The following is a 23307-nucleotide window of genomic DNA, read 5'->3' as shown; positions in this document are numbered from 1 at the left end:
ATACAAAAAGTTGTTTATATCCATTAGCCATTGGCTATTTTCAAGAAAACACAACATTTTCCAACTGTTGAGATCGTGCAAGCTTCTTTCAAATTGCATTCTATTTTAACTGGTGCAGACAGCAGACTTGTTATTACCTGTGCTAGACATCACAAGAAGAACACTTCTGAATACTTCTTTTTATACTCTTGAAAGCCAATACAGGAATCTGGAGTTATTTACGGAATCCGGTAACAAATCTATGAATACCCGCAAAATCAGGAATTATACTCAAATTACAAAAGCTGCCTCTAGCCTCATTTTCCATGTACTCCACAAGATACTTGCACTGCTTCTCACCATTTGTCTGCAACAAAGAGCAAGTGGAATAGAGGTTAGAAAAATGAGTCAATTTACCAATTACAAACTAGTGGAAACAACAATACATTTAACCAGATCTTGCACAAGAAACACCTTATAGTCACCCAGTTAGAGCAGTAGGTGTCTCAGCTTCACCAAGAACCTGTATTTATCTCTAAAGTTCTATTACACTTATCTCATTTACAGAATACTTGGTCATTAACCAACTATATCGCTGTGCAACTTCAGCTGATTTCATTCAAGTACTGTTATTAACTAATCATACTCAGCTAATTTAAACTTTCAGAGAACAAAGAATAGATACCTCAAAAGCAAAAAATCCACCAGGTTTCAAAATGGAAGCAGCCCCTTTGCAAAGATGTAAGAGATCATCCATGCCATCAACACTGCCATCCAGTGCAACTCTGGGTTCATGTCTTCCAACTTCAGCTTGTAGCCCTGGGATATTGTCACTTGGTATGTACGGTGGATTACTTACGAACCCCGCAAGTTTACCTTCCACATCCTTTAATGGGTCAAACCAAGATCCTTGCCTTAGCTCCACTACATCCTGATTAGCACATTAAGAAGGAGCTTGAGGACAGAACAACATAGAAACTTTGAAAGTAGTAAAATGGATATGAAACTTCAAATATTTGTAAACTACATCTCCAAGTCACCTGGCGATCAATATATTTGTATCATTCTTCATGAAAAAAAAAATCAGAAGCATACATTACCAAACATCTATAGCCAAATAAAGTGTGAAATTGCACTATCTTCTTAAAAAGCCCACATGTGCCGGTTCATAAGATCCCAAAGATCCAGATAAAGAAATTTATCGTCTTTTTTTTTAAGTGTGTATTCGAGCCTAGAGCTGAACCTAATAGCGAATACCAAGGTGATAAAGCTCAACTCTTTTTCTTGCATTTTCATTCAACAACTCATATCAGCAAACATTCTCATTCCCCAAAACTAATCCAATGCATTACAAAGCTATAACTCTAGCATTCTCTATCTACCTCAACTACAACCATGTCATTTTGCAATCCAAATTTCCCAACTCTTCTAACCCATAAGCACAATGCCAAACACTAACCTGTAAACCATACCTCTCCACATTAAACCCCGCAACCGAAATCGCAGTGGGACTCAAATCAGTTGCAATGACTCTGCCACCACCAGTCCCCAAAACCCTCGCAATCCCAATAGCAATAGCCCCACTCCCAGTCCCCAAATCTGCCCACAAACCCTCTCTTAAACCCTCCTCACCCTTCACCACATCACCCACCAAATCCACAATGAGCTCAGTCTCCGGCCTCGGAATCAAAACCCCTTCTTGAACACACAGCACCAACTCCCTCCAATGCTCACACCCAACAATGTACTGAAAGGGTCTCCTCTCTTCAATCCTCTGCTTCCACAACAAGTACAATTCGTCCAGACTCACTCTCAATCTAATTTTTCTTCGACCATTTTCGATTCCTTGTTGAACTGCGTCGTCTACGAGCCAGTTGAGCTCTCTGAGCAAAAGGGTCGAGTCCGGGCCGTTGTCTGAGTCGGCGAAGGTGGACCCAACTGAGGAAGCGAGGGTTTTGGCCCAGTCCTGCCATTGCTGGAGGTCTGAGGAGGTGGCTGAGTGAATGGGTGGCCTCAGAAAGAGAGGGGTTTGGGGTTTTATAGAAATGGGTGGTGGTGGTGGTGGTGATGGTGAAGAAGAGCAAATAGAGCGACGGAGAGGAGTAGAAGCAAGGGAGGGTTTAAGGAAGGTTGAGAGTTTTGGAGTGAGGCTTAGCTTCATCTTTCATACTGGTGAACAAAACTTGAAGGATGGGCTTCCTATATATTATACCCACCTCCATTTTATTTTAGGGAAAAACTCACAAACAGTACCTGAACTTCAAGCCACTAATAACTTTCGTACCTCAAATTCAAAAAATATCAGATTGGTACCTGAACTTCTGACCCCGACCCAATATCAGTATCTGAGAACAGTAAAATCGTTAACGGAGTTAATTTTTGAAGAGTAAATTTGTCATTTCACTGTTCATCATCTCCAAAACTCTCCCCTCTCTCTCTGCAAACCCAGATTTTTCATTATCTTCTTCATACCTCACACACACAAACCCAAATCGACCAAAGGAGAGGTGAGAGGTGAGAGGAGTTGGTGGTGGATGGGACGCTGGCTATTGAAGAAGTGAAAGGTTGGTTGATAGTGGTGATGAGGTATGAAGAAGAAGAAGAAGAAATCTGGTATTGTAGAGAGATGGGAGAGTTTTGGAGATGATGAACAGTGAAATGACAGATTTACCCTTCAAAAATTAACCCCGTTAACGATTTTACTGTTCCCAGGTACTGATATTGGGTCGGGGTCAGAAGTTCAGGTACCAATATGATATTTTTTGAACTTGAGGTACGAAAGTTATTAGTGGCCGATAGGTCAGGTACTGTTTGTGAGATTTTCCCTTTATTTTATTTATTTTGCTATAATCCTATATATTTCAAAATAATTATAGCATCTCCCTTTCAAGTTTCAAAACACCACACTACCCCAACAACATGGAACCCCGTCAAGGTAGGAGGCTCGCTCTCACACTTTTATATTATTAGATGAAGTCATGAAGAAGAATATATTAGAAGGACGTAAGACATAAACCCCATGAGTTAGAAATGACATATTTATTTTTATTAATGCAAACTATGAGGTAAGAAAATCCTTCCTCTCTAACCAAAAATGAACTCAATGATCAAATGAACCACCTTGTTACACTCACACAATCGATAGAGAATTTCAAAAACAATCAACTCCATCAGCAGCATAATAGCCCTCGTCTTTATTTACTAGAGACACAACTTCTCCACAATCAGACTCAATGATCAGAGGGAAGAAAGAAAAATCTAGAGCAAATTTCAGACATGTATTAATAGCAAAGAGCTCAGTTTCCAAGATGGAGATATGACATTCCTATTGCTTAGCAACCGCTCTCGTTACGAGTCCCTCGTGATTGCAAACACCACCACCGACTCCCTGCTTGGTTTTACCATTTATCGTAGCTCCATCCACATTAAGTTTGTAATAATCCACTAGTGGAGGCTGTCAAATTCCTTGCGGACTTCTATTTGTGGCAGAGGATATGTGATGGTCATCGTGAAACCTACTAATTCTCAAAATCTCTATCCGACTCTAGTCACAAACAAAAAATCCCTAATAAACCACATGATCGAGGCTCTGTAATAATAGTTCAGAAGAGATTTTAATCGGTTTAATCCATATAATCGAAACAATATAACAATAGAATCATCAATAAAAAAATTTCTTGAATATCAACTAACAAAGAAGAGAAAAGAATTGAAGAAGTTGGAATTGAATTCTCTTTCATTTATAAGTTTTTGCATTTTAACAGCGAGTAAAATGAGAGTAGCTTAAACTGTAGAAGCATGGTTATAGAAGAACAATACAAGCGTCACACTACACCTTGAATAGTGAGAATTCGTCCCTTTTATTTTATTTTATTTATTTATTTATTTTAATAGGAGGCTTTTAACAACAAATGAGTAGTCAACAAACATGCATCTCTTTTATTTTATTTTTTCAAAGAGAAATTTTAAACCAATGAATAATTTATTGGAAAATGTGCATTATTTTTATATTGTTGGTGACTTTTACAAACAAGACATTCATGATTCATTGCCAGGAGTTTATTTTATTTTATTTCGTGCCGAATTATACAACGCAATGACGCATGATATGCTTTCACTTCTAGCCATTGCTTCTCTATCAATCTCTTCCATCTTCTCTTCCTCTCGTTAACAGGTTTTTTTTTTCTATTAACTTGTTTCCTGGTGTTTTATTGCTCAATTTATCAACTTGATTGGAGGCCAAAGCGATCTGTTACTTTATTATTTGCTCACAATAGTGTTTGGCAACAGAAATAACAGTGAGAGGTTTGGACTTCTTTTGGTGATGCAAACACAAGCAGTCGATAAATTGGTTGCCGCTCAAATATATGCTAAGAACAAAAAAATCCACACCAACAGTCGACAACTTGCTTTGGCCACTTTCAAGATGTTAATTTCTGCTATGTTATTAACAAAAAACTCGCAAAAGTTTCTACCATATCCTAAATGCTTCATGTAAACAAGCAAAAAAGGAAAACATTAAACCAAGACAGATTTCATAAACCACCTCATAACTCATAAGCAGTATATATATGTACGATTACCAGCCTATCTCTAACCCCAATTCATAGTGACAACAGAAACCATAAGGTCTTGGTCAACATATAGCAAATCCTAGCTGATTGAAGAGCTTTGTCTGCACACCAGTACATAACCGATAACTGTGCAAGAACCATGAAAATTTGCCTAATTGGGAACCCAAGAATTGAAAGAAAGATATTCTGCAGCTCAGAAACTTTAAATTGCATCCACTATATGAAAACAGTGAGGGGGAACCATGCCATAGATTTAACAACAATTAACATCATGGCAACCCATGAAGTTGAAAATACAATATCGTCTAGTATGTTTATATTTTGCATGTTAATGAGTAATAACAAGTATTTTTATTACATACATTTGAGGCAAGGGTGAGGTGAGAAGGTAGTACTGGGGCAAAAATTGTCAATTCAAGGGTACATATGTTCTTAATCTTCCGGACATTGCAAGATTAAGATTTGAGGGATAGCGAGAAACGGCAACAGCTCCATATATACCTGCTTCATATAAGGTATCCTTGAAGGTCTCCAAGACATTTTCGGTCCATTCTAATACGCCAAAGCCAAAGATGGATCGACCTCGAAAGTTAAAATCGTTGCCCCATTCTTGCTTACTCTGCAACATCCAGTGTAGTGCTGGATAAAAGTTCGCTCCGACCAATATCTTATCATCACCATGCTCATCATTGTTCACCTTTTCCAGAGTATAGGCCTGAAACATGTTGCCATAACTAGGGCACGATTTGATGACCTCATCCTTTGCATGAAGGTCGAATCTAAGAATGCCAGAACGCACATTGGCCTGAGTAGCCCACGTTGGCCGACTCTCAAGCGACATGGTGAGCTTGATCGAACTTAAAGGAAGAGATCTCTCGTATTCCAGACCGCTTTTGGCCACACGTTCGCCTTTTTCAGGAACTCGTTCAGTGCAAAGTTCTCCATGTGGGTTCATTTTCTGAAAACAGAAAGCATGACAAAATGGTCAAGCCTCGTACGCGTAAAGCCGTTACACACACGATGCTTGAGGGGGCAACTGTTGAATAAAAAAAAAAAATATATACCCACAATGTACAAAGCATGTAGCTGTCGCAATATTATTCAAAAAAAGAGATGAGGATAATGACAGCAATTAAACAAATGTTTAGTTACAAATTATCTCTTTCTCAAATTCAAACAAGTTGAATGGTTTACCAAGCTTCAATGGGGAAAAGCTACAAAAAACAGAAACAAAAGAAAGCATTCAAATTGTGATTCAAATATCTCAAAGTGAGATAAGAACAAAGTGGCTGAGGGCGTCTAAGTTCAATATCGGAGTCAAGGAGGAAATCTCTGTTCAGTAGCTTATCCACGTGAGCCTCGGGAAATTTGAATTTCAAACGAGCGTTTATCCAGCCTCTAGAGCCTTCGCTGCCTCCTATATAAAGAATACAAAGCTGCACAAGAAAAATAGAGAAAATAGAGGAAAGAGTGAGCCGAATTTCTGCAACAGAGTAGGGCAGCGTTCAAGAGGAAGAAATAGTGCAGAGTGTCTAGTTGCCTGGAGACTACAACCCAGCAATAGGAGAGCTTCAAGTTCAGGTATCCTGCTGGTCATTTCTCCATGGTCTTTATTGATACTTTTCCTTTATCGTTGCTGATGTGTTCATGAGTGCAGAAAGTCCTTCCTCTGCTTATTGCTATGTGGCTCTATAACCCTTCCAAACAGCATCAGAAACAAATTCTCCATACCCCCTAAAGCCAAATACACCAACAACAAAGCCACAAAACCTTCAACACACTACTGCTGCCCACCAAAAATCAGAAAAAAGAAACAAACCAAAAAACATTGTCTAAACACCTTCGCGTTCACAAAAAGTTGCAGGTTCAAAGAATGGAAGAAGCACACTCATGGAGGAGGGATTTCGACAACTTTCTGATGGCAAAAGAAGAAAAGCAGATGGCTCTGTTTGGCTCCAATTTTGCTGCAGCTGGTCAACAGTCTCTTTTCTGCACGGGCGTGCCAGCACCGTTCGGGTGCGGTCGTTGGGGGTGTTCCTTGACCTGACTTCTTTTGAGCGACTGTAGACGAGGAGAGCACCAACCTCGTCGCAGGATTCTTTGTGCCTCGTGCTGGAGGACTTTGTCTTGTGTCACCAAGTCGATACTCAACGTTGTAGGTTAAGCAGAGCGAAATCACCGGGAAGTAGAGAGAACTTGCTAAAGCGTGACTTTAGCTTGGCTGGGTTGCTAGGGCGTTACCCTTGCTTGGCTGGTTCCGTAACCGTTGTGGTCGTGGTACTACAATCGGCTCCCGAGGAGACTAGGACCGAAGTACGTTGACAGAGGGTTTGGTGGCACTGAAAGTCGGCTTCTAAGAAGACTAGGACTAGGAGTATGATCACCGGTAAGAGAAAGAGAAGGAGAGGAGATGCTCTTAGAGAGGTTTGCTCTAGAGAGACTTTGATAATCTTAGAGATTGTTGTTGTGAATTGTGTTGTGTTTTGTGTTTCATTGTAACCTCTATTTATAGGCTACCATGCCAAAGTGTTTAGCATTAAACAAATGATAGTGGAGCATTAATTGGAGATAGAAATGATGAATTTTGGAGATAAGGAAGCATAATTGAAGATAAAGAATGATGAATTTCGGAGATAAGGAGATAAGGAGACATAATTGGAGATAAGGAATGATGAATTTTGAAGATAAGGAAGCACTTTCGGCTCCTTTATTCCTTGAATTTTATCTCCATCAAGAATTCCGATTTTGACCGTGACCTCTTCATAACAAATGTTCCATTATGAGTGTAGATCACCCTGGTAAAATTGCAGAATTTTTTATGTAGTGGTTGGGCCGGAAACGCTGCTGGACCTCTTACAGGTCCAGTTTTCCAGTTTTGCTTCTGCAAAAGATTGGACTGATTTTTTGAAGGCCTTCCACTCAAAAATATCTCTGGCACTCTTCATAAGAAATGTTCCAATATGAGTGTAGATCACCCAGGTCAAATTTCAGAATTTTTGGTATAGTGGTTGGGCCGAAAACGCTGCTGGACCTCTTACAGGTCCAGTTTTCCAATTTTGCTTCTGCAAAAGATTGGACTGATTGTTTGAAGGCCTTCCACTCAAAAATATCTCTGGCACTCTTCATAAGAAATGATCCTTGGGATGTCTAGATTTAATCTGGACAGTTTTAGCTCATTTCGATTTCATTTGGTTAGTTTGCCGCCCCTCCTTCCTTGTTTAGCTCGGTTTCTCCTAGCCGAAGTAGGAAAACGTGCTAAAGTTGACTTTTCATGTTTCCATACTTCCATGCTTCCATAGTAGGCTTTATTTAGCCTCTAAATATATATTTCGAACTTGTCGACAATATATAGCTTGAGCCACTGACATTGGCTCAATTTCTCCAAGATGTGCCTTGTCATGCCAAAATGCTTATTTTGGGTCCAAACATTGCCCCCCAGACCTCGAAGTCAAAGGTCTTCGTCTTGACTGAAGAGGTATTGAATCAACACTACTCTTATAACGTTGTTGCTCCAAAGCCACTTGTATTGGCTTGACTGATAATACTTGACTGATTCCATATAGGCCTCTAAATAGGCCATAAAGCTTGAATGCCACAATCTGGATTGCCTTTGTTATGAACTGACGCTTCCTTTGCCAACTTTATTGCCCCCCATGGATCTGGCGAAACTTGGGCAGGTTGTAGGAGATCAGAACTTTAGCGTGCCCCCCATGCGAAGGAGACTGCTTTTGATCGCGAATGAGTATCCTTCTCTTCCTTGGTGGTAGCTTCGCCATGTGTATAGCAACATGTATCTGCCTTGTTCGCGGGCTCTCTGTTGATTTTCTCAAATGTAGGTATTGAAGCTGCTTTCCTGGCTAGATCAAGGCCTATAGTACTTGGCGAAATAAGATGCAAAATAGCAAACTGTTTGCTGTCATTTAATCCTTCGCGAGTCTTATGCCGAAGAGGATGATTAGATCATGGCTATCGACATCATGACGTGTGACCAGATGAAACCACCATATCTGCTGCAACTTTAGTATCTAAAACCGCATCGGTTTTAATCATGTTTTATTTAAAAACTTCAGGCCACTATGCTGGCCCTACGGTGGTAGGAAAAGGTGGAATATCTTCACTGTCGCCTTAGATGCGATTCTCAAGATGGAATAATGACTCATTAATTATTGACTAGGGCCACTCACTGGCCCAGCTAATAAACTAATCTCCAAAAATATCTGAGCTATAAATCAAAGTGTAATGGAGAAGTGTTCCTTGCAACCCAGAAATGGCATCTAAGAAACCATTCGTTATCGATCAGGCAGATGAAATCACTGAGAAAGCCGCATTCACCTGGCGGACTAACATGAGTGTTCGATGTAGAAGTCAGACCAGAGAGGAGAGAAGTCGACTGATGGGCTTTGGTGGCGGCGATAGTCAAGCGAGTCTGGGTCCCACACCTCGCGATCGTTTGCCAGATGATGCTATGGCCTATTATGCTCTTCCCATCCGCCGTCCCATAGCGGCTCTTCGGCAGGTGCCTAGTGATTTTAGCAGTTGGGGACCAAGGAGGAAAGTGGGCTTCTGGCCTACCGTCGCTCCCGAGGAAAAGGTTTGGTATCAGGAGGTCCGAGCAAGAGATTTGGCCCGATGGGATGCGGTGGGTATCACCCAAACCATCGATCTATGCTTCTGTCTTCCCCATAATACTAGCCCTGCACCGCTAGCCGCCGCTCTTTGCTTCTGGAACACCTCCAGCAATACATTCGATTTCCAGTTTGGGTAGATGAGCATAACTCTGCTGGATGTTCTTACCATCACGGGGTTGCCCATTGACTTTGACCCCTATGTTCATGGTCAGTTTGATGGCATTCAATTTTCTTTGAGAATGGATATGGCTGGTCGAGGGCATCACAGCAGATCCTACCCATTCTGGCGCGACTATTACTGCACCCAGCGTGACCATACATGAGGTATCGCATTCCTGGAATTCTGGCTTTGCAAATTTATCTTTTGCACTTCTTCCAACAAACCTACTGGGCCCTGGAATTCTCTGGCCACTGCTCTCTACAATGGTATTTGCGTTGGCCTTGGGCAACCTGTATTGGGTGCGTTATATCGCTCCCTTTATAGAGCCGTAATGCACCCCTTCGATACCGAAATTAGTGGTCCCTTCTGGATCCTTGCCTTTTGGCTGCAGATTTATTTCCCTCTCTTCTGTCGCGGTGATATTCCAAAGGAACCTCCAGTTGATTCCCTTTTGGGGAACTGGCCTTGCCGCAACGTAAGGTATCGAGCTCCTCCCTACTCCGAGTGTTTTATTTACTTGTACTTGCTGGGAGAGATGCCGGACCCAAAAATAGTCCTTTCTAGGAGTTTCCCTCCTCCCCTTGACGATGGCTTTCTGCCCAGTGGACGGGATCATAGCGAAAGAGCCCTCCTGGCCTTTCGTCGCGCCATCTCCTGCTTGGATATTCGTCTTGCCACCGACCGCGTAAGTTATGAGCTCTATGCCCCTAACCACTTCGCTCGCCAATTTGGGTTGGCCCAGTTGGTACCCTGGCCTCTGGTTGATTCTGCCAATTACTAGACCTCTTGGCGGAGATTAGCCCCACCTGGGTCTGCCCCCTTTCAGAGTCAGTTTACTTTGATAGTGATTCCCCCTTGGGTCAGAGCGCTGTACCCTCTCAACGATGTCGACGATGATTATGCTGATTGGTGGAAAGAAGTGTCCGTGAACTGTTGGGACCTGCCACATGACGAACTCTTCATCCTGATCTTTCGTGGCATGAGTAGTCCTGGTCCGGAGGACCGCAAGATTCTTGAGCGCTTCTCCAACCCTGCTGTTTGGACCCAAAATGAGCATTTTGGCCTGACAAGACACGTCTTGGAGAAATTGAGCCAATGTCAGTGGCTCAAGCTATATATTGTCAACAAGTTCGAAATATATATTTAGAGGCTAAATAAAGCCTACTATGGAAGCATGGAAACATGAAAAGTCAACTTTAGCACATTTTCCTACTTCGGCTAGGAGAAACCGAGCTAAACAAGGAAGGAGGGGCGGCAGACTAACCAAATGAAATTGAAATGAGCTAAAACTGTCCAGATCAAATCTAGACATCCTAAGGATCATTTCTTATGAAGAGTGCCAGAGATATTTTTGAGTGGAAGGCCTTCAAACAATCAGTCCAATCTTTTGCAGAAGCAAAACTGGAAAACTGGACCTGTAAGAGGTCCAGCAGCGTTTCCGGCCCAACCACTATATGAAAAATTCTGAAATTTTACCAGGGTGATCTACACTCATAATGGAACATTTGTTATGAAGAGGTCAGGGTCAAAATAGGAATGTTTGATGGAGATAAAATTCAAGGAATAAAGGAGCCGAAAGTGCTTCCTTATCTTCAAAATTCATCATCCCTTATCTCCAATTATGTCTCCTTATCTCCTTATCTCCGAAATTCATCATTCTTTATCTTCAATTATGCTTTCTTATCTCCAAAATTCATCATTTCTATCTCCAATTAATGCTCCACTATCATTTGTTTAATGCTAAACACTTTGGCATGGTAGCCTATAAATAGAGGTTACAATGAAACACAAACAACAACACAATTCACAACAACAATCTCTAAGATTATCAAAGTCTCTTTAGAGCAAACCTCTCTAAGAGCAGCTCCTCTCCTTCTCTTTCTCTTACCGGTGATCACACTCCTAGTCCTAGTCTTCTCAGAAGCCGACTTTCAGTGCCACCAAACCCTCTGTCAACGTACTTCGGTCCTAGTCTCCTCGGGAGCCAATTGTAGTACCGCGACCACAACGGTTACGGAACCAGCCAAGCAAGGGTAACGCCCTCGCAAACCAGCCAAGCTAAAGTCACGCTTTAGCAAGTACTTCTCTCTACTTCCCGGTGATTTCGCTCTGCTTAACCTACAACGTTGAGTATCGACTTGGTGACACAAGACAAAGTCCTCTAGCACGAGGCACAAAGAATCCTGCGACGAGGTTGGTGCTCTCCTCGTCTACAGTCGCTCAAAAGAAGTCAGGTCAAGGGACACCCCCAACGACCGCACCCGAACGGTGCTGGCACGCCCGCACAGAAAAGAGACTGTTGACCAGCTGCAGCAAAAATGGAGCCAAACATTTTGGCACGCCCAGTGGGACTACACCAGAGTCTTTTTATGTTCACCATCATTGGGATGCCAGAGGAAAATCTTTACCAAAAGAAATTCCTGAAGTCATGCCTGCGACGATAGAAGGCTATGTGCCCATTCCCATTCCAGAGAATGCGAGCATAGAAGAGCGGCTTGATATCCTTCAAAATAATTCTACCGCATACCATGAGAATCTGAGAAAAGCCCTCGTGGAGGACCGTCGACGGCTCGATGAGTTCACGATTTTGGTCAGGAGGCTCGAGTTGGGGGCACAACAAACACAAGGCGAATTGGAACGTCAAGAACCTGCTCGCGAAGAGGTCGTTTCTGAGACTAACTTGCTTATAGGTGGCAATCAACCTAAGGGTCTCACTGGTGAGTCACAGCCTTACACAGAGGTTGTGCATGGAAAAGGTCATCAACAAGATTGTTCTTCTGACAATACAATTGTCTCTGAACAAATATCTGATTTCTCCACTGATCAAGCCAAATACGTGGCTACTGATCAGATGCATGGGGGGCAAGATATGACCCATGATCATCCCTTTGATCAAGAGAAGATGGCGACAGTTGGCAACAAAGCCGATCTTGGGACACCGTCATCTCCCAAATTGCAATTGAAGATCATGCCTCGTCAACCAACAAAGATACTTGGGGGGCAAGATTACCCCTCTCACGAGCCAAATTCCTCCAAATTCTTCAAAGAGAAGTATCTTTGTTCTTTTCCTACAAGCTCTCACAGGAGGGATTTTTACCCTACAAATTTTGATACATCGGAGCTTGGAATGAAGCATAGATGGCCTCCCTCGTGGTCTTCTAGAGGTTAGCCAAACGTGTCGCTGCTAGCTCCTTGCTTTGTTGTTAATTTCTTGTCTGTTTTCAGTTTTTTACCTTTTTTTTTCATAGTCTAAAAAAAAAAAAAAAAAAAAAAGAAATTGAATTGGGTAAGGTGTTGTGAATCATAACGGAATAGGTGAAGTCTCTTTTGTTAATATTGGCCTAAACTCCTTATTGGTGCCTAGTTCAGGTCCCTTAAGGTTAAGGGCGGCTTTTATTAACACTTGTTGAACTGTCTTCACACTTATGACCTTTCTCATCTTAGTAAGTATAGCCTATGTGAAATGGTGTCTAGAAAGGGGACAACGTTCATGACAGGTTCTTGAATCCAGAAGTGCATGCAAATGGGCCTAAACCACTATGTGGGAGTAGCTCATGCCAAAATGGATTCTGCCTCTCTTGTTCGCCCTCCCCCACCTGGCCATTTCAGTAAGGTTGCCCAAAGGATTTGAAAGAAAATTTGTGTCTAGGCGACTATACTTGGGCCGCATGTCTAAACCTTGATTCACATTGTCTTATTGAATTCAGCTACTTATCAAAAAAAAATTAGTGCGATCCAAAAATTACTGAGGAGACAAAACACTGAGGGATTAATTTATTAGCCAGTCTCTTCGCATAAGCCTTCGGGGACAATTCTAGTGTTCCTACACTCGCAAAGCTCATTCATGAAGGCCTGTTTTTGAGGCCTATAATCATTTCTTTGCTATGCCTAGCAACACTAGGGGGGCAACACTATACAATACTAAGCCTAAACCCTAAATCTTTTACAGCTTTGTATATGAATATTCATGCTTTTATATTTAAAAAAAAAGTATATGAATATTCATGCTATTATATTTAAAAAAAAAAAAAATAATAATAAAAAATGAAAATAAAATAATAATAATAATAATAATAATAATAATTTTAATTTTAAAATAAAAACAGTTATAAATACAACTCTTAGGGGGCAATTCTAAGTGTCCCTACACTCGTTAAGCTACTAAGCCGAGTCAGCGGCTCCGGAAACTTTTTCCAGCTTTGCCCTCGCAGGAAAGGCTGAGCTCAAGGGAAATGTGAGAGCCACCACCGTGACCGCCACCTCCATCGGAAGTAGTCTTCATGTTGCCAAAGATGTCCTCACCATGCATGGGGAACAGAGGAAGGGTTTCAATCTCCATGTTCATAGATCCATAACCGCCATAGTTCTCCATCTGCCCGTTAAAAGCAATCATCATACCAGCGGAAGAAGCAGAAGCAGGTGCAGAAGATCCAAAGTTAATATACTGATCCTCATGTTTCCAATTGGTAACTTTGTCATCACCAACAAGCCCTGATCTTTGCATGGGCACATGAACATCCGAAGTGGACCTCTTCTTCTGCTTCTCCCGAGACCTTTGGTTCACGAACCAATAATAGACGTTCTTGAACTCGATCTTGCCGTACCATTTCAGCTGGAGACAGATCCTCTGAACCTGCTCTATAGTCGGGGACCTAACTCCCTTGCTGTAAAAAAGCTCATTGAGGATTCTTATATGATCTGTAGTGGGAGTCCACCTGCTCCGCCTACAAAGCATGTTAGCACTACTCCCGGCTGCTTTGTTGCTTCCTCCATCCTCGGTTGGTTTCTGGGTTTGTGGTTCCATTGGTGATGGATTGAGAGAATGCGAGAATTGAAGAGTGATGATGATGAGTAATTAAGAAAAATTGCTGTTAGAAATATTCGAGTTGATGAAATGATTTTGGGATTGGAAATTTGGGTTTATAATGTGGAGGAAGATAGAGGCATGCAAATATCCACCCTTGGATGGACGGTCAAAGAGGAGTCAAATCGATGTCAGTAAATCGAGAATAGTGATTCCAAATCTCGGGAAAAAGGGACTAGCAGCATGTGAGGAGCGGTTTTTGAGGAGTTAGCTATTATTAAAGGATTAATAGCATGTGGGGAAACCGAACGGTTTTCGAGGAGGTAACTGTTCTTTTCACGAGATTATTTTTCACGACTGTTGTTTTTCAACGAGTGATTAGTGCCTTAAATCTCGGAAAAGAAGGAGTTATTGGAGCTAAGAGTTTTGAGTTGGGAGCCAGCAAGTGGATCCAAAAGATACATATTTTCTCAAAACCCTCGCCGCGAGACTCTTTTTAACGCGGAGCATATTTTAAGAGTTCATATTATTTTCAATATACAACTATGGGGGCCTATATTTGGGGCCTTGCGAGACACAATTATTGGCTTCTCCTGGATATTTGGATATCAAGATAAGAAAATATTATTGTATTCATAAAGTGGCTTTGCGGCCAAAAGCAGTACATTCATTACAAAGCCAAAAGTGGCTAGAATACAAAACAGGAATCCTCGGATATTTTCTGAATCTTTTCTCAAGTGGAAGCAGCTATGGAATCCAACGTCAGGTTGAGCCGCGCCATTATCTCCGGGAGGGGCAGAAAGTGAAGGAACCGAATATCAGCTTGAGTCTCTGCACCCCCTCTAGCCATGGTAACCACCATTAGTTGGACGTGAAGTATAGGAACAGCCATTCTGTGGCTTGAACCCATTCCTTCAAAGAGTCCATCCCTTCTCATCCCTCCAAGATTCTATCAAGAAGAGAAAGGGGGAGAAGGAGGTGAGAACCAAAGCCCCTTCCATCTGGAGGGCACAACACCGGCTGGGTCCAGAAGGAAGGAAACAGAGGAGGAAAGACAAACCTCAAAGTGGCCGTCCTCCCTTTCTCCATTTCGCTCCGCGTGTAGGATTATGATAAAGATGAGCTCGCATGATCGTGGATCCCACACTCGGAGCCCCCTCGCGTTTCTAAACCAATCTGAAGCCTGGCATTGTTGTTGCAGAACTCCAGAAGGACGAAACATGGGGTTGCCTAAGATTACGCCATGAGGCCTAACCCAGGCTTAAGATTACGCCATAAAGCCTAAAATTTAGAGGCTAAAGGTCATTTCATGAGGGGAAGATTTGTGAAGAAGGAGAAAAAGAAGCAAGGACTGAAAGCCCATTTCTTGAATATTTCTTAAAAGTTGTTGTGAGTATTCCCTTCCCGAAATACAACTATTTATAGGGACTTCAGGCAAATCCCCACCCTTGGATGAAGCTCAATTTCAAAACCGATGTCAGTAAATCGAGATTAGTGATTCCAAATCTCGGGAAAAAAGGGACTAGCAGCATGTGAGGAGCGGTTTTTGAGGAGTTAGCTATTATTAAAGGGACTAATAGCATGCGAGGAGCGGTTTTTGAGGAGTTAGCTATTTTTAAAGGGACTAATAGCATGTGAGGAGACTGAACGGTTTTCGAGGACGTAACTGTTCTATTCACGAGATTATTTTTTCACGACCGTTGTTTTTGAACGAGTGATTAATGCCTTAAAATCTCGGAAAAGAAGGGATTAACAGCATGTGATGAGACCGAACGGTTTTCGATGGGGCCTACAGAGATTGGCCCGCAAAGCTCAATTTCAAGCAAAGTTCCTCCACGCGGAGGTTCACCGCAATAGCACTAGCTTCGGCCTGAGTGGCCCGTTCTCTGAGACGGGCCAGGTTGCAGCCCATTTCTTCAGAAGCAGCCAGAGGTTCATCGAGTTGGGCTTCTTCTGTAGCAATCGCATTTTCAACAAAGGCTAAACCGGTATGGAGGTCCTCGATCCGAAGTTTGATGTCGGACCTTTGGATTTGTAGTTCCCGCAAGCGGTTGGTTCGCTCATTTAAAATACCACGAGAGATGTCCATTTCTCGAGAGAGGCTATTCAAAGCCTCTCGAGTGTCGTGAGCCTGGGCGTTCGCGGCTGGTTGATGTTGGCGGGCCTCACCAAGTTCATTCAGCAGATCGTCAATGGCACTAAATTGCTGCAGGGTCAATACCTTCTCCTGGCAAAGATACCTTAGGGCTTCCAAGACTCGCGGGAGGGTGTCAGTCTCCAATACCTGAGGACCCAGATGTTCGTGAAGCACCATCTTAGCCTTATCCACAGCAGAAGGAGGAGTTATCTCCAACACCCTCATCAGTCTCTCGAATCTGGTGGGAGGAGGAGGAGGCCGCGGAGGCGCCACAGGATCACGAACCACCAATGAAAAAGGGTGGACAGCTTCCTCAGTTTCTTCATCTTCAATAGGTTGGTCTGTCCTTTCAGCCGCGGAAGAATCTGGAAACTCAACTCGCGGCTCACCATGGGCAAGTGGAGCAGATTCAAGCACAGAGCCCTCAGCTTCGACGATTGTCTCATTTGTTCTCGAGACTTGGGGGGCACCACCACCGTCAGTATCATTTTCCATCTCTGGGGCGACTGTCCCGCCAATAAGACTAGCAGCGTTTGCAGCCACCTCCTCGGTACAAACAGAATCCTGGTCAGGTTCAGAAATGTCAGAGAGCGGGGTTGGATTTAAAGGGAAATGAAAAGCATTGGCCAACAGTGGCTTACCTCTCGAGTTGTCGGGTCAATATCTGGTACGTGGTCACCAAGAGGAAGAGGCCTCACTTCATTCACCTCTTGGACCTCTAGTGCCGCGAGAATCTCTGTCGTTATCAGTTCCTCATAAGCGGCAGAATCCTCAGAGTGGCTTTCCACACTTTCATGCTCCGAGGAGTCGTCATCAGAGATCGTTATTAGAATGGTAGGACCTTGCAGATGCTCTGTAGATGTGGGAGACGGAAGAGGCGCCACGGGGTTAGTTGATGCTTGAACTAGCGAGAGAGTTGGCTTTTCTACAGCGGCTGAGGATCTAGCCTCGCTCAGGCGAGAGGGATCAGTGGTCCTCTGACGGACCTGTCAAAAGATACATAATGAAGATCCTGCCCAGATTCTAAAATTTAAATAAAATAAAACAGGGCCAGAGCTTACCAGCCGCATTGACAAAGGCTAGTCATCCTCAAAGTCCTCTTCAGCGATTTGGGCGCGACCGCGTTTGCAAGTGTGAACAGCAATTACCTGCACAAAAGAGGAATCACAACTCAGAAAATAGAAGGGGTCTGGAAAGCCAAATGTGCAAAGTCAGAATTAGTCTGGGGCAGTTTACCTCAGCAAGGCTCACATCGTCATCATCAGAGGACTCCCCCTCAGGAGGCTCTTCGGCTACTGCCTTCTGTTTCCCGGCCTGAGTAGAGGCTGCCTTGCTCCGGTTGGTACGCTAAAAATAAAACAAATGTACTTAGCAATAAGGAGTGATACTCAAGCCAAGGAAAAGAAATGGTGAGGGAAATTGGAAACTTACTGATGCCCCATGTTCACGAATCTGTATTCCCGGTTGTGCTTGCTGCGAGGGCTTTTGCGGCTGCGGGGGCGGAACAGGTTGATGTTGCGGAGGAGCAGGAACAGGAGGCGGAGCCTCGCCAGCATAATATTGTTCAAGGATGTCGCTGTCCACGGCAAAGGGATGTTCCAAGTCGCGGAAAAGGATGGCGAAAAGGTCAAAGTTATTCATGCCCCAACAGTTCACTGACACTTCTTTCCACCAATCAGCATAGTCATCATCGACATCGTTGAGGGGGTATAGCGCTCTGACCCAAGGGGGAATCACTATCAAAGTAAATTGACTCTGAAAGGGGGCAGACCCAGGCGGAGCTAATCTCCGCCAAGAGGTGTAGTAATTGGCAGAATCAACCAGAGGCCAGGGTACCAACTGGGCTAACCCAAATTGACGAGCAAAGTGACTGGGTGCATAAAGTTCGTAACTTAGTTCATCCGTGGCCAATTGAATGTCGGAGCAAGAAATAGTGCGGCGAAACATCATCATAGCCTCTTCGCGATGACCCGGGCGAGGAAGAAACCCATTTGCCAATATCGCGGGGAATCTTCTATTTACCACCAACTTCACATCCGGCATCTCATCCAGAAGATACAAAAACGAGAAACACTCGGAAAATGTCGGAGATTCATACCTTCCCTCGCGGCAGAGCCACCGGCCCAACAGAACGTCATTTTGAGGCACTGCTGGCACGTCTGGTCGGCGAAAATGGGGGAAATAAGTCTGGAGCCAGAAATCCAGAATCCAGAAGGGGCCTGAGGATTGGACTTCGAATGGATGCATAGCGACTTGATAAAGGGCTCGATAAAGCGAACCCAGAATCGGTTGACCAAGGCCAACGACTGTGCCATTATAAAGAGCAGTGGCCAAAGAGGACCAAGTGCCAGTTGGTTTACCAGCAGAAGTACAGAAAATAAACTTACAGAGCCACCACTCGAGGAAGGCAATTCCCCCGGTTTCGTCATGACGGGTAAGATCTGCTATGAATGCTGCGACCAGTCTGAGTCATCTGCAGCGGGAATTTCTCGTCATCAAATTGGCATTGAACATACGGTGCCGCGTGGATGGGTAGGCCCGTGATAGCGAGAATATCCAATAAGGAAATACTCATCTGCCCAAAGCGGAAATCGAAAGTGTTGCTGGCGGTGTTCCATAAGCAAAAGGCCGCGGCGAGAGGAGCGCGATTAAGGCCGCCGGGAATTTGAAGACACAAGTCAATAGCATCCGCAATGCCTACTGCGCGCCAGCGAGCCAAATCTCGGGCACGAACCTCATTGTACCAGGCTACATCAGGAGGTTGGATTGAGGGCCGGAAACCAATTTTGACTCTATGATGTTTCTGGCCCCAACCTCCAAGATCGGCAGGAAACCGGAGAAGAGCCGGGATGGGACGGCGGATGGGAAGCGCATAATAGGCCATAGCATCATCTGGTAAACGATCGCGAGGTGTGGGACCCAAACTCGCTTGACTATCGCCGCCACCAAAGCCCATCAGTCGACTTCTCTCCTCTCTGGTCTGACTTCTACATCGAACACTCATGTTAGTCCGCCAGGTAAATGCGGCTTTCTCAGTGATTTCATCTGCCTGATCGATAACGAATGGTTTCTTAGATGCCATTTCTGGGTTGCAAGGAACACTTCTCCATTACACTTTGATTTATAGCTCAGATATTTTTGGAGATTAGTTTATTAGCTGGGCCAGTGAGTGGCCCTAGTTAATAATTAATGAGTCATTATTCCATCTTGAGAATCGCATCTAAGGCGACAGTAGAGATACTTCTCCATTACACTTTGATTTATAGCTCAGATATTTTTGGAGATTAGTTTATTAGCTGGGCCAGTGAGTGGCCCTAGTTAATAATTAATGAGTCATTATTTCATCTTGAGAATCGCATCTAAGGCGACAGTAGAGATACTTCTCCATTACACTTTGATTTATAGCTCAGATATTTTTGGAGATTAGTTTATTAGCTGGGCCAGTGAGTGGCCCTAGTTAATAATTAATGAGTCATTATTCCATCTTGAGAATCGCATCTAAGGCGACAGTGAAGATATTCCACCTTTTCCTAGCACCGTAGGGCCAGCATAGTGGCCTGAAGTTTTTAAATAAAACATGATTAAAACCGATGCGGTTTTAGATACTAAAGTTGCAGCAGATATGGTGGTTTCACCTGGTCACACGTCATGATGTCGATAGCCATGATCTAATCATCCTCTTCGACATAAGACTCGCGAAGGATTAAATGACAGCAAACAGTTTGCTATTTTGCATCTTATTTCGCCAAGTACTATAGGCCTTGATCTAGCCAGGAAAGCGGCTTCAACACCTACATTTGAGAAAATCAACAGAGAGCCCGCGAACAAGGCAGATACATGTTGCTATACACATGGCGAAACTACCACCAAGGAAGAGAAGGATACTCATTCGCGATCAAAAGCAGTCTCCTTCGCATGGGGGGCACGCTAAAGTTCTGATCTCCTACAACCTACCCAAGTTTTGCCAGATCCATGGGGGGCAATAAAGTTGGCAAAGGAAGCGTCAGTTCATAACAAAGGCAATCCAGATTGTGGCATTCAAGCTTTATGGCCTATTTAGAGGCCTATATGGAATCAGTCAAGTATTATCAGTCAAGCCAATATAAGTGGCTTTGGAGCAACAACATTATAAGAGTAGTGTTGATTCAAGACCTCTTCAGTCAAGACGAAGACCTTTGACTTCGAGGTCTGGGGGGCAATGTTTGGACCCAAAATAAGCATTTTGGCCTGACAAGACACGTCTTGGAGAAATTGAGCCAATGTCAGTGGCTCAAGCTATATATTGTCGACAAGTTCGAAATATATATTTAGAGGCTAAATAAAGCCTACTATGGAAGCATGGAAGCATGGAAACATGAAAAGTCAACTTTAGCACATTTTCCTACTTCGGCTAGGAGAAACCGAGCTAAACAAGGAAGGAGGGGCGGCAGACTAACCAAATGAAATTGAAATGAGCTAAAACTGTCCAGATCAAATCTAGACATCCCAAGGATCATTTATTATGAAGAGTGCCAGAGATATTTTTGAGTGGAAGGCCTTCAAACAATCAGTCCAATCTTTTGCAGAAGCAAAATTGGAAAACTGGACCTGTAAGAGGTCCAGCAGCGTTTCCGGCCCAACCACTATATGAAAAATTCTGAAATTTTACCAGGGTTATCTACACTCATAATGGAACATTTGTTATGAAGAGGTCACGGTCAAAATAGGAATGTTTGATGGAGATAAAATTCAAGGAATAAAGGAGCCGAAAGTGCTTCCTTATCTTCAAAATTCATCATTCCTTATCTCCAATTATGTCTCCTTATCTCCTTATCTCCGAAATTCATCATTCTTTATCTTCAATTATGCTTTCTTATCTCCAAAATTCATCATTTCTATCTCCAATTAATGCTCCACTATCATTTGTTTAATGCTAAACACTTTGGCATGGTAGCCTATAAATAGAGGTTACAATGAAACACAAACAACAACACAATTCACAACAACAATCTCTAAGATTATCAAAGTCTCTTTAGAGCAAACCTCTCTAAGAGCAGCTCATCTCCTTCTGTTTCTCTTACCGGTGATCACACTCCTAGTCCTAGTCTTCTCAGAAGCCGACTTTCAGTGCCACCAAACCCTCTATCAACGTACTTCGGTCCTAGTCTCCTCGGGAGCCGATTGTAGTACCGCGACCACAACGGTTACGGAACCAGCCAAGCAAGGGTAACGCCCTCGCAAACCAGCCAAGCTAAAGTCACGCTTTAGCAAGTACTTCTCTCTACTTCCCGGTGATTTCGCTCTGCTTAACCTACAACGTTGAGTATCGACTTGGTGACACAAGACAAAGTCCTCCAGCACGAGGCACAAAGAATCCTGCGACGAGGTTGGTGCTCTCCTCGTCTACAGTCGCTCCAAAGAAGTCAGGTCAAGGGACACCCCCAACGACCGCACCCGAACGGTGCTGGCACGCCCGCGCAGAAAAGCGACTGTTGACCAGCTGCAGCAAAATTGGAGCCAAACACCTGCAGCACAACCCCTGCGACCTATTCTACCTTCTCGCTCATCGCGTCCAGGGATACAAATCCACGGGCCTAGGGCAACAGTAAGTTTTTGTGTTTCTTCACCATTCCTTTTCCTTGTGTTGATTTTCCCGCTTTTATTCCTGAGTGTGTTTTGCAGCAAACTACCCGGAGCAGGATAGCCTCTGTTCAGGCCGGGAAACAAAAGGCAATAGCAGAGGAGACTTCTGAGGGAGAGTCTTCGCATGATGAAGATCCCGCTGAGGTAATTTAGTTAAGAATGATCCCAAACTTGTATATTTGGTGCTTCCCCCCTTTTTGAGTTATGACTCTTTTCTCGTACAGGCCACTGCTGTCTTTGCTTGTAAACGCGATCGAGCTCAATTCGTCGAAGAGAGTTTTGAAGATGACGAACCTCTGGGAATGCGATTGGTAAACTCCGACCCCGTCTTATCCTATTTAAATTTTAGAATCTGGGCAGGATCTTCACTATGTATCTTTTGACAGGTCCGTCAAAGGACCACTGATCCCTCTCGCCTGAGCGAGGCTGGACCCTCAGCCACTGCAGAAGAGCCAAATCTCTTTCTAGTTCAAGCATCAACTAACCCCGTGGCGCCTCTTCCGTCTCCCACATCTACAGAGCATCTGCAAGGTCCTACCATTCTAATAACGATCTCCGATGACGACTCCTCGGAGCATGAAAGTGTGGAAAGCCACTCTGAGGATTCTGCCGCTTATGAGGAACTGATGACGACAGAGATTCTCGCGGCACTAGAGGTCCAAGAGGTGAATGAGGTGGGGTCTCTTCCTCTTGGTGACCACGTACCAGATATTGACCTGACAGCTCGAGAGGTAAGCCACTGTTGGCCAATGCATTCCATTTCCCTTTAGATCCAACCTCGCTCTTTGACATTTCTGAACTTGACCAGGATTCTGTTTGTACCGAGGAGGTGGCCGGAAATGCTGAGGGTCCTATTGGCGGGACAGTCGCCCCAGAGATGGAAAATGATACTAACGGTGGTGGTGCCCCCCAAGTCTCGCGAACAAATGAGACAACCGTCGAAGCTGAGGGCTCTGTGCTTGAATCTGCTCCACTTGCCCATGGTGAGCCGCGTGTTGAGTTTCCAGATTCTCCTGCGGCTGAAGGGACAGACCAACCTATTGAAGATGAAAAAACAGAGAAAGCTGTCCACCCTTTTGCATTAGTGGTTCGTGATCTTGTGGCGCCTCCGCCGCCTCCTCCTCCTCCCACCAGATTTGAGAGACTGATGAGGGTGTTAGAGATAACTCCTCCTTCTGCTGTGGATGAGGCTAAAATGGTGCTTCACGAACATCTGGGTCCTCAGGTATTGGAGACAGACATCCTCCCGCGAGTCTTGAGAGGCTTTGAATAGCCTCTCTCGAGAAATGGACATCTCTCGCGGTATTTTAAATGAGCGAACCATCCTCCTGCAGGAACTACAAATCCAATGGTCCGACTTCAAACTTCGGATCGAGGACCTCCAAATCGGTTTAGCCTTTGTT

General features: G+C 43.8%; 1 protein-coding gene across 2 annotated transcripts; it reads right to left on the bottom strand.

Annotated features, from left to right (window-relative positions):
- Positions 1-164: 164 nt before the first annotated feature.
- Positions 165-2151, bottom strand: LOC133728542 (uncharacterized). Of its 2 annotated transcripts, none has more exons than XM_062155943.1 (3): positions 1439-2151; positions 665-910; positions 165-346 (listed from the first exon to the last, which is right to left on the bottom strand). In XM_062155943.1, exons 1-3 carry the CDS (start codon positions 2138-2140, stop codon positions 215-217), a joined length of 1080 nt encoding a protein of 359 aa, XP_062011927.1. In that variant the 5' UTR covers positions 2141-2151; the 3' UTR covers positions 165-214. The 2 variants fall into 2 exon arrangements, with proteins under 2 accessions (XP_062011927.1, XP_062011928.1); XM_062155944.1 differs by lacking the exon at positions 165-346 and adding an exon at positions 373-588.
- Between the last annotated feature and the right edge of the window lie 21156 nt (positions 2152-23307).

The sequence above is a fragment of the Rosa rugosa genome, chromosome 2, assembly GCF_958449725.1.
Source record: "Rosa rugosa chromosome 2, drRosRugo1.1, whole genome shotgun sequence".
Classification (NCBI taxonomy): Eukaryota; Viridiplantae; Streptophyta; class Magnoliopsida; order Rosales; family Rosaceae; genus Rosa; species Rosa rugosa.
This window is presented reverse-complemented; position numbering and strand designations above follow the sequence as displayed.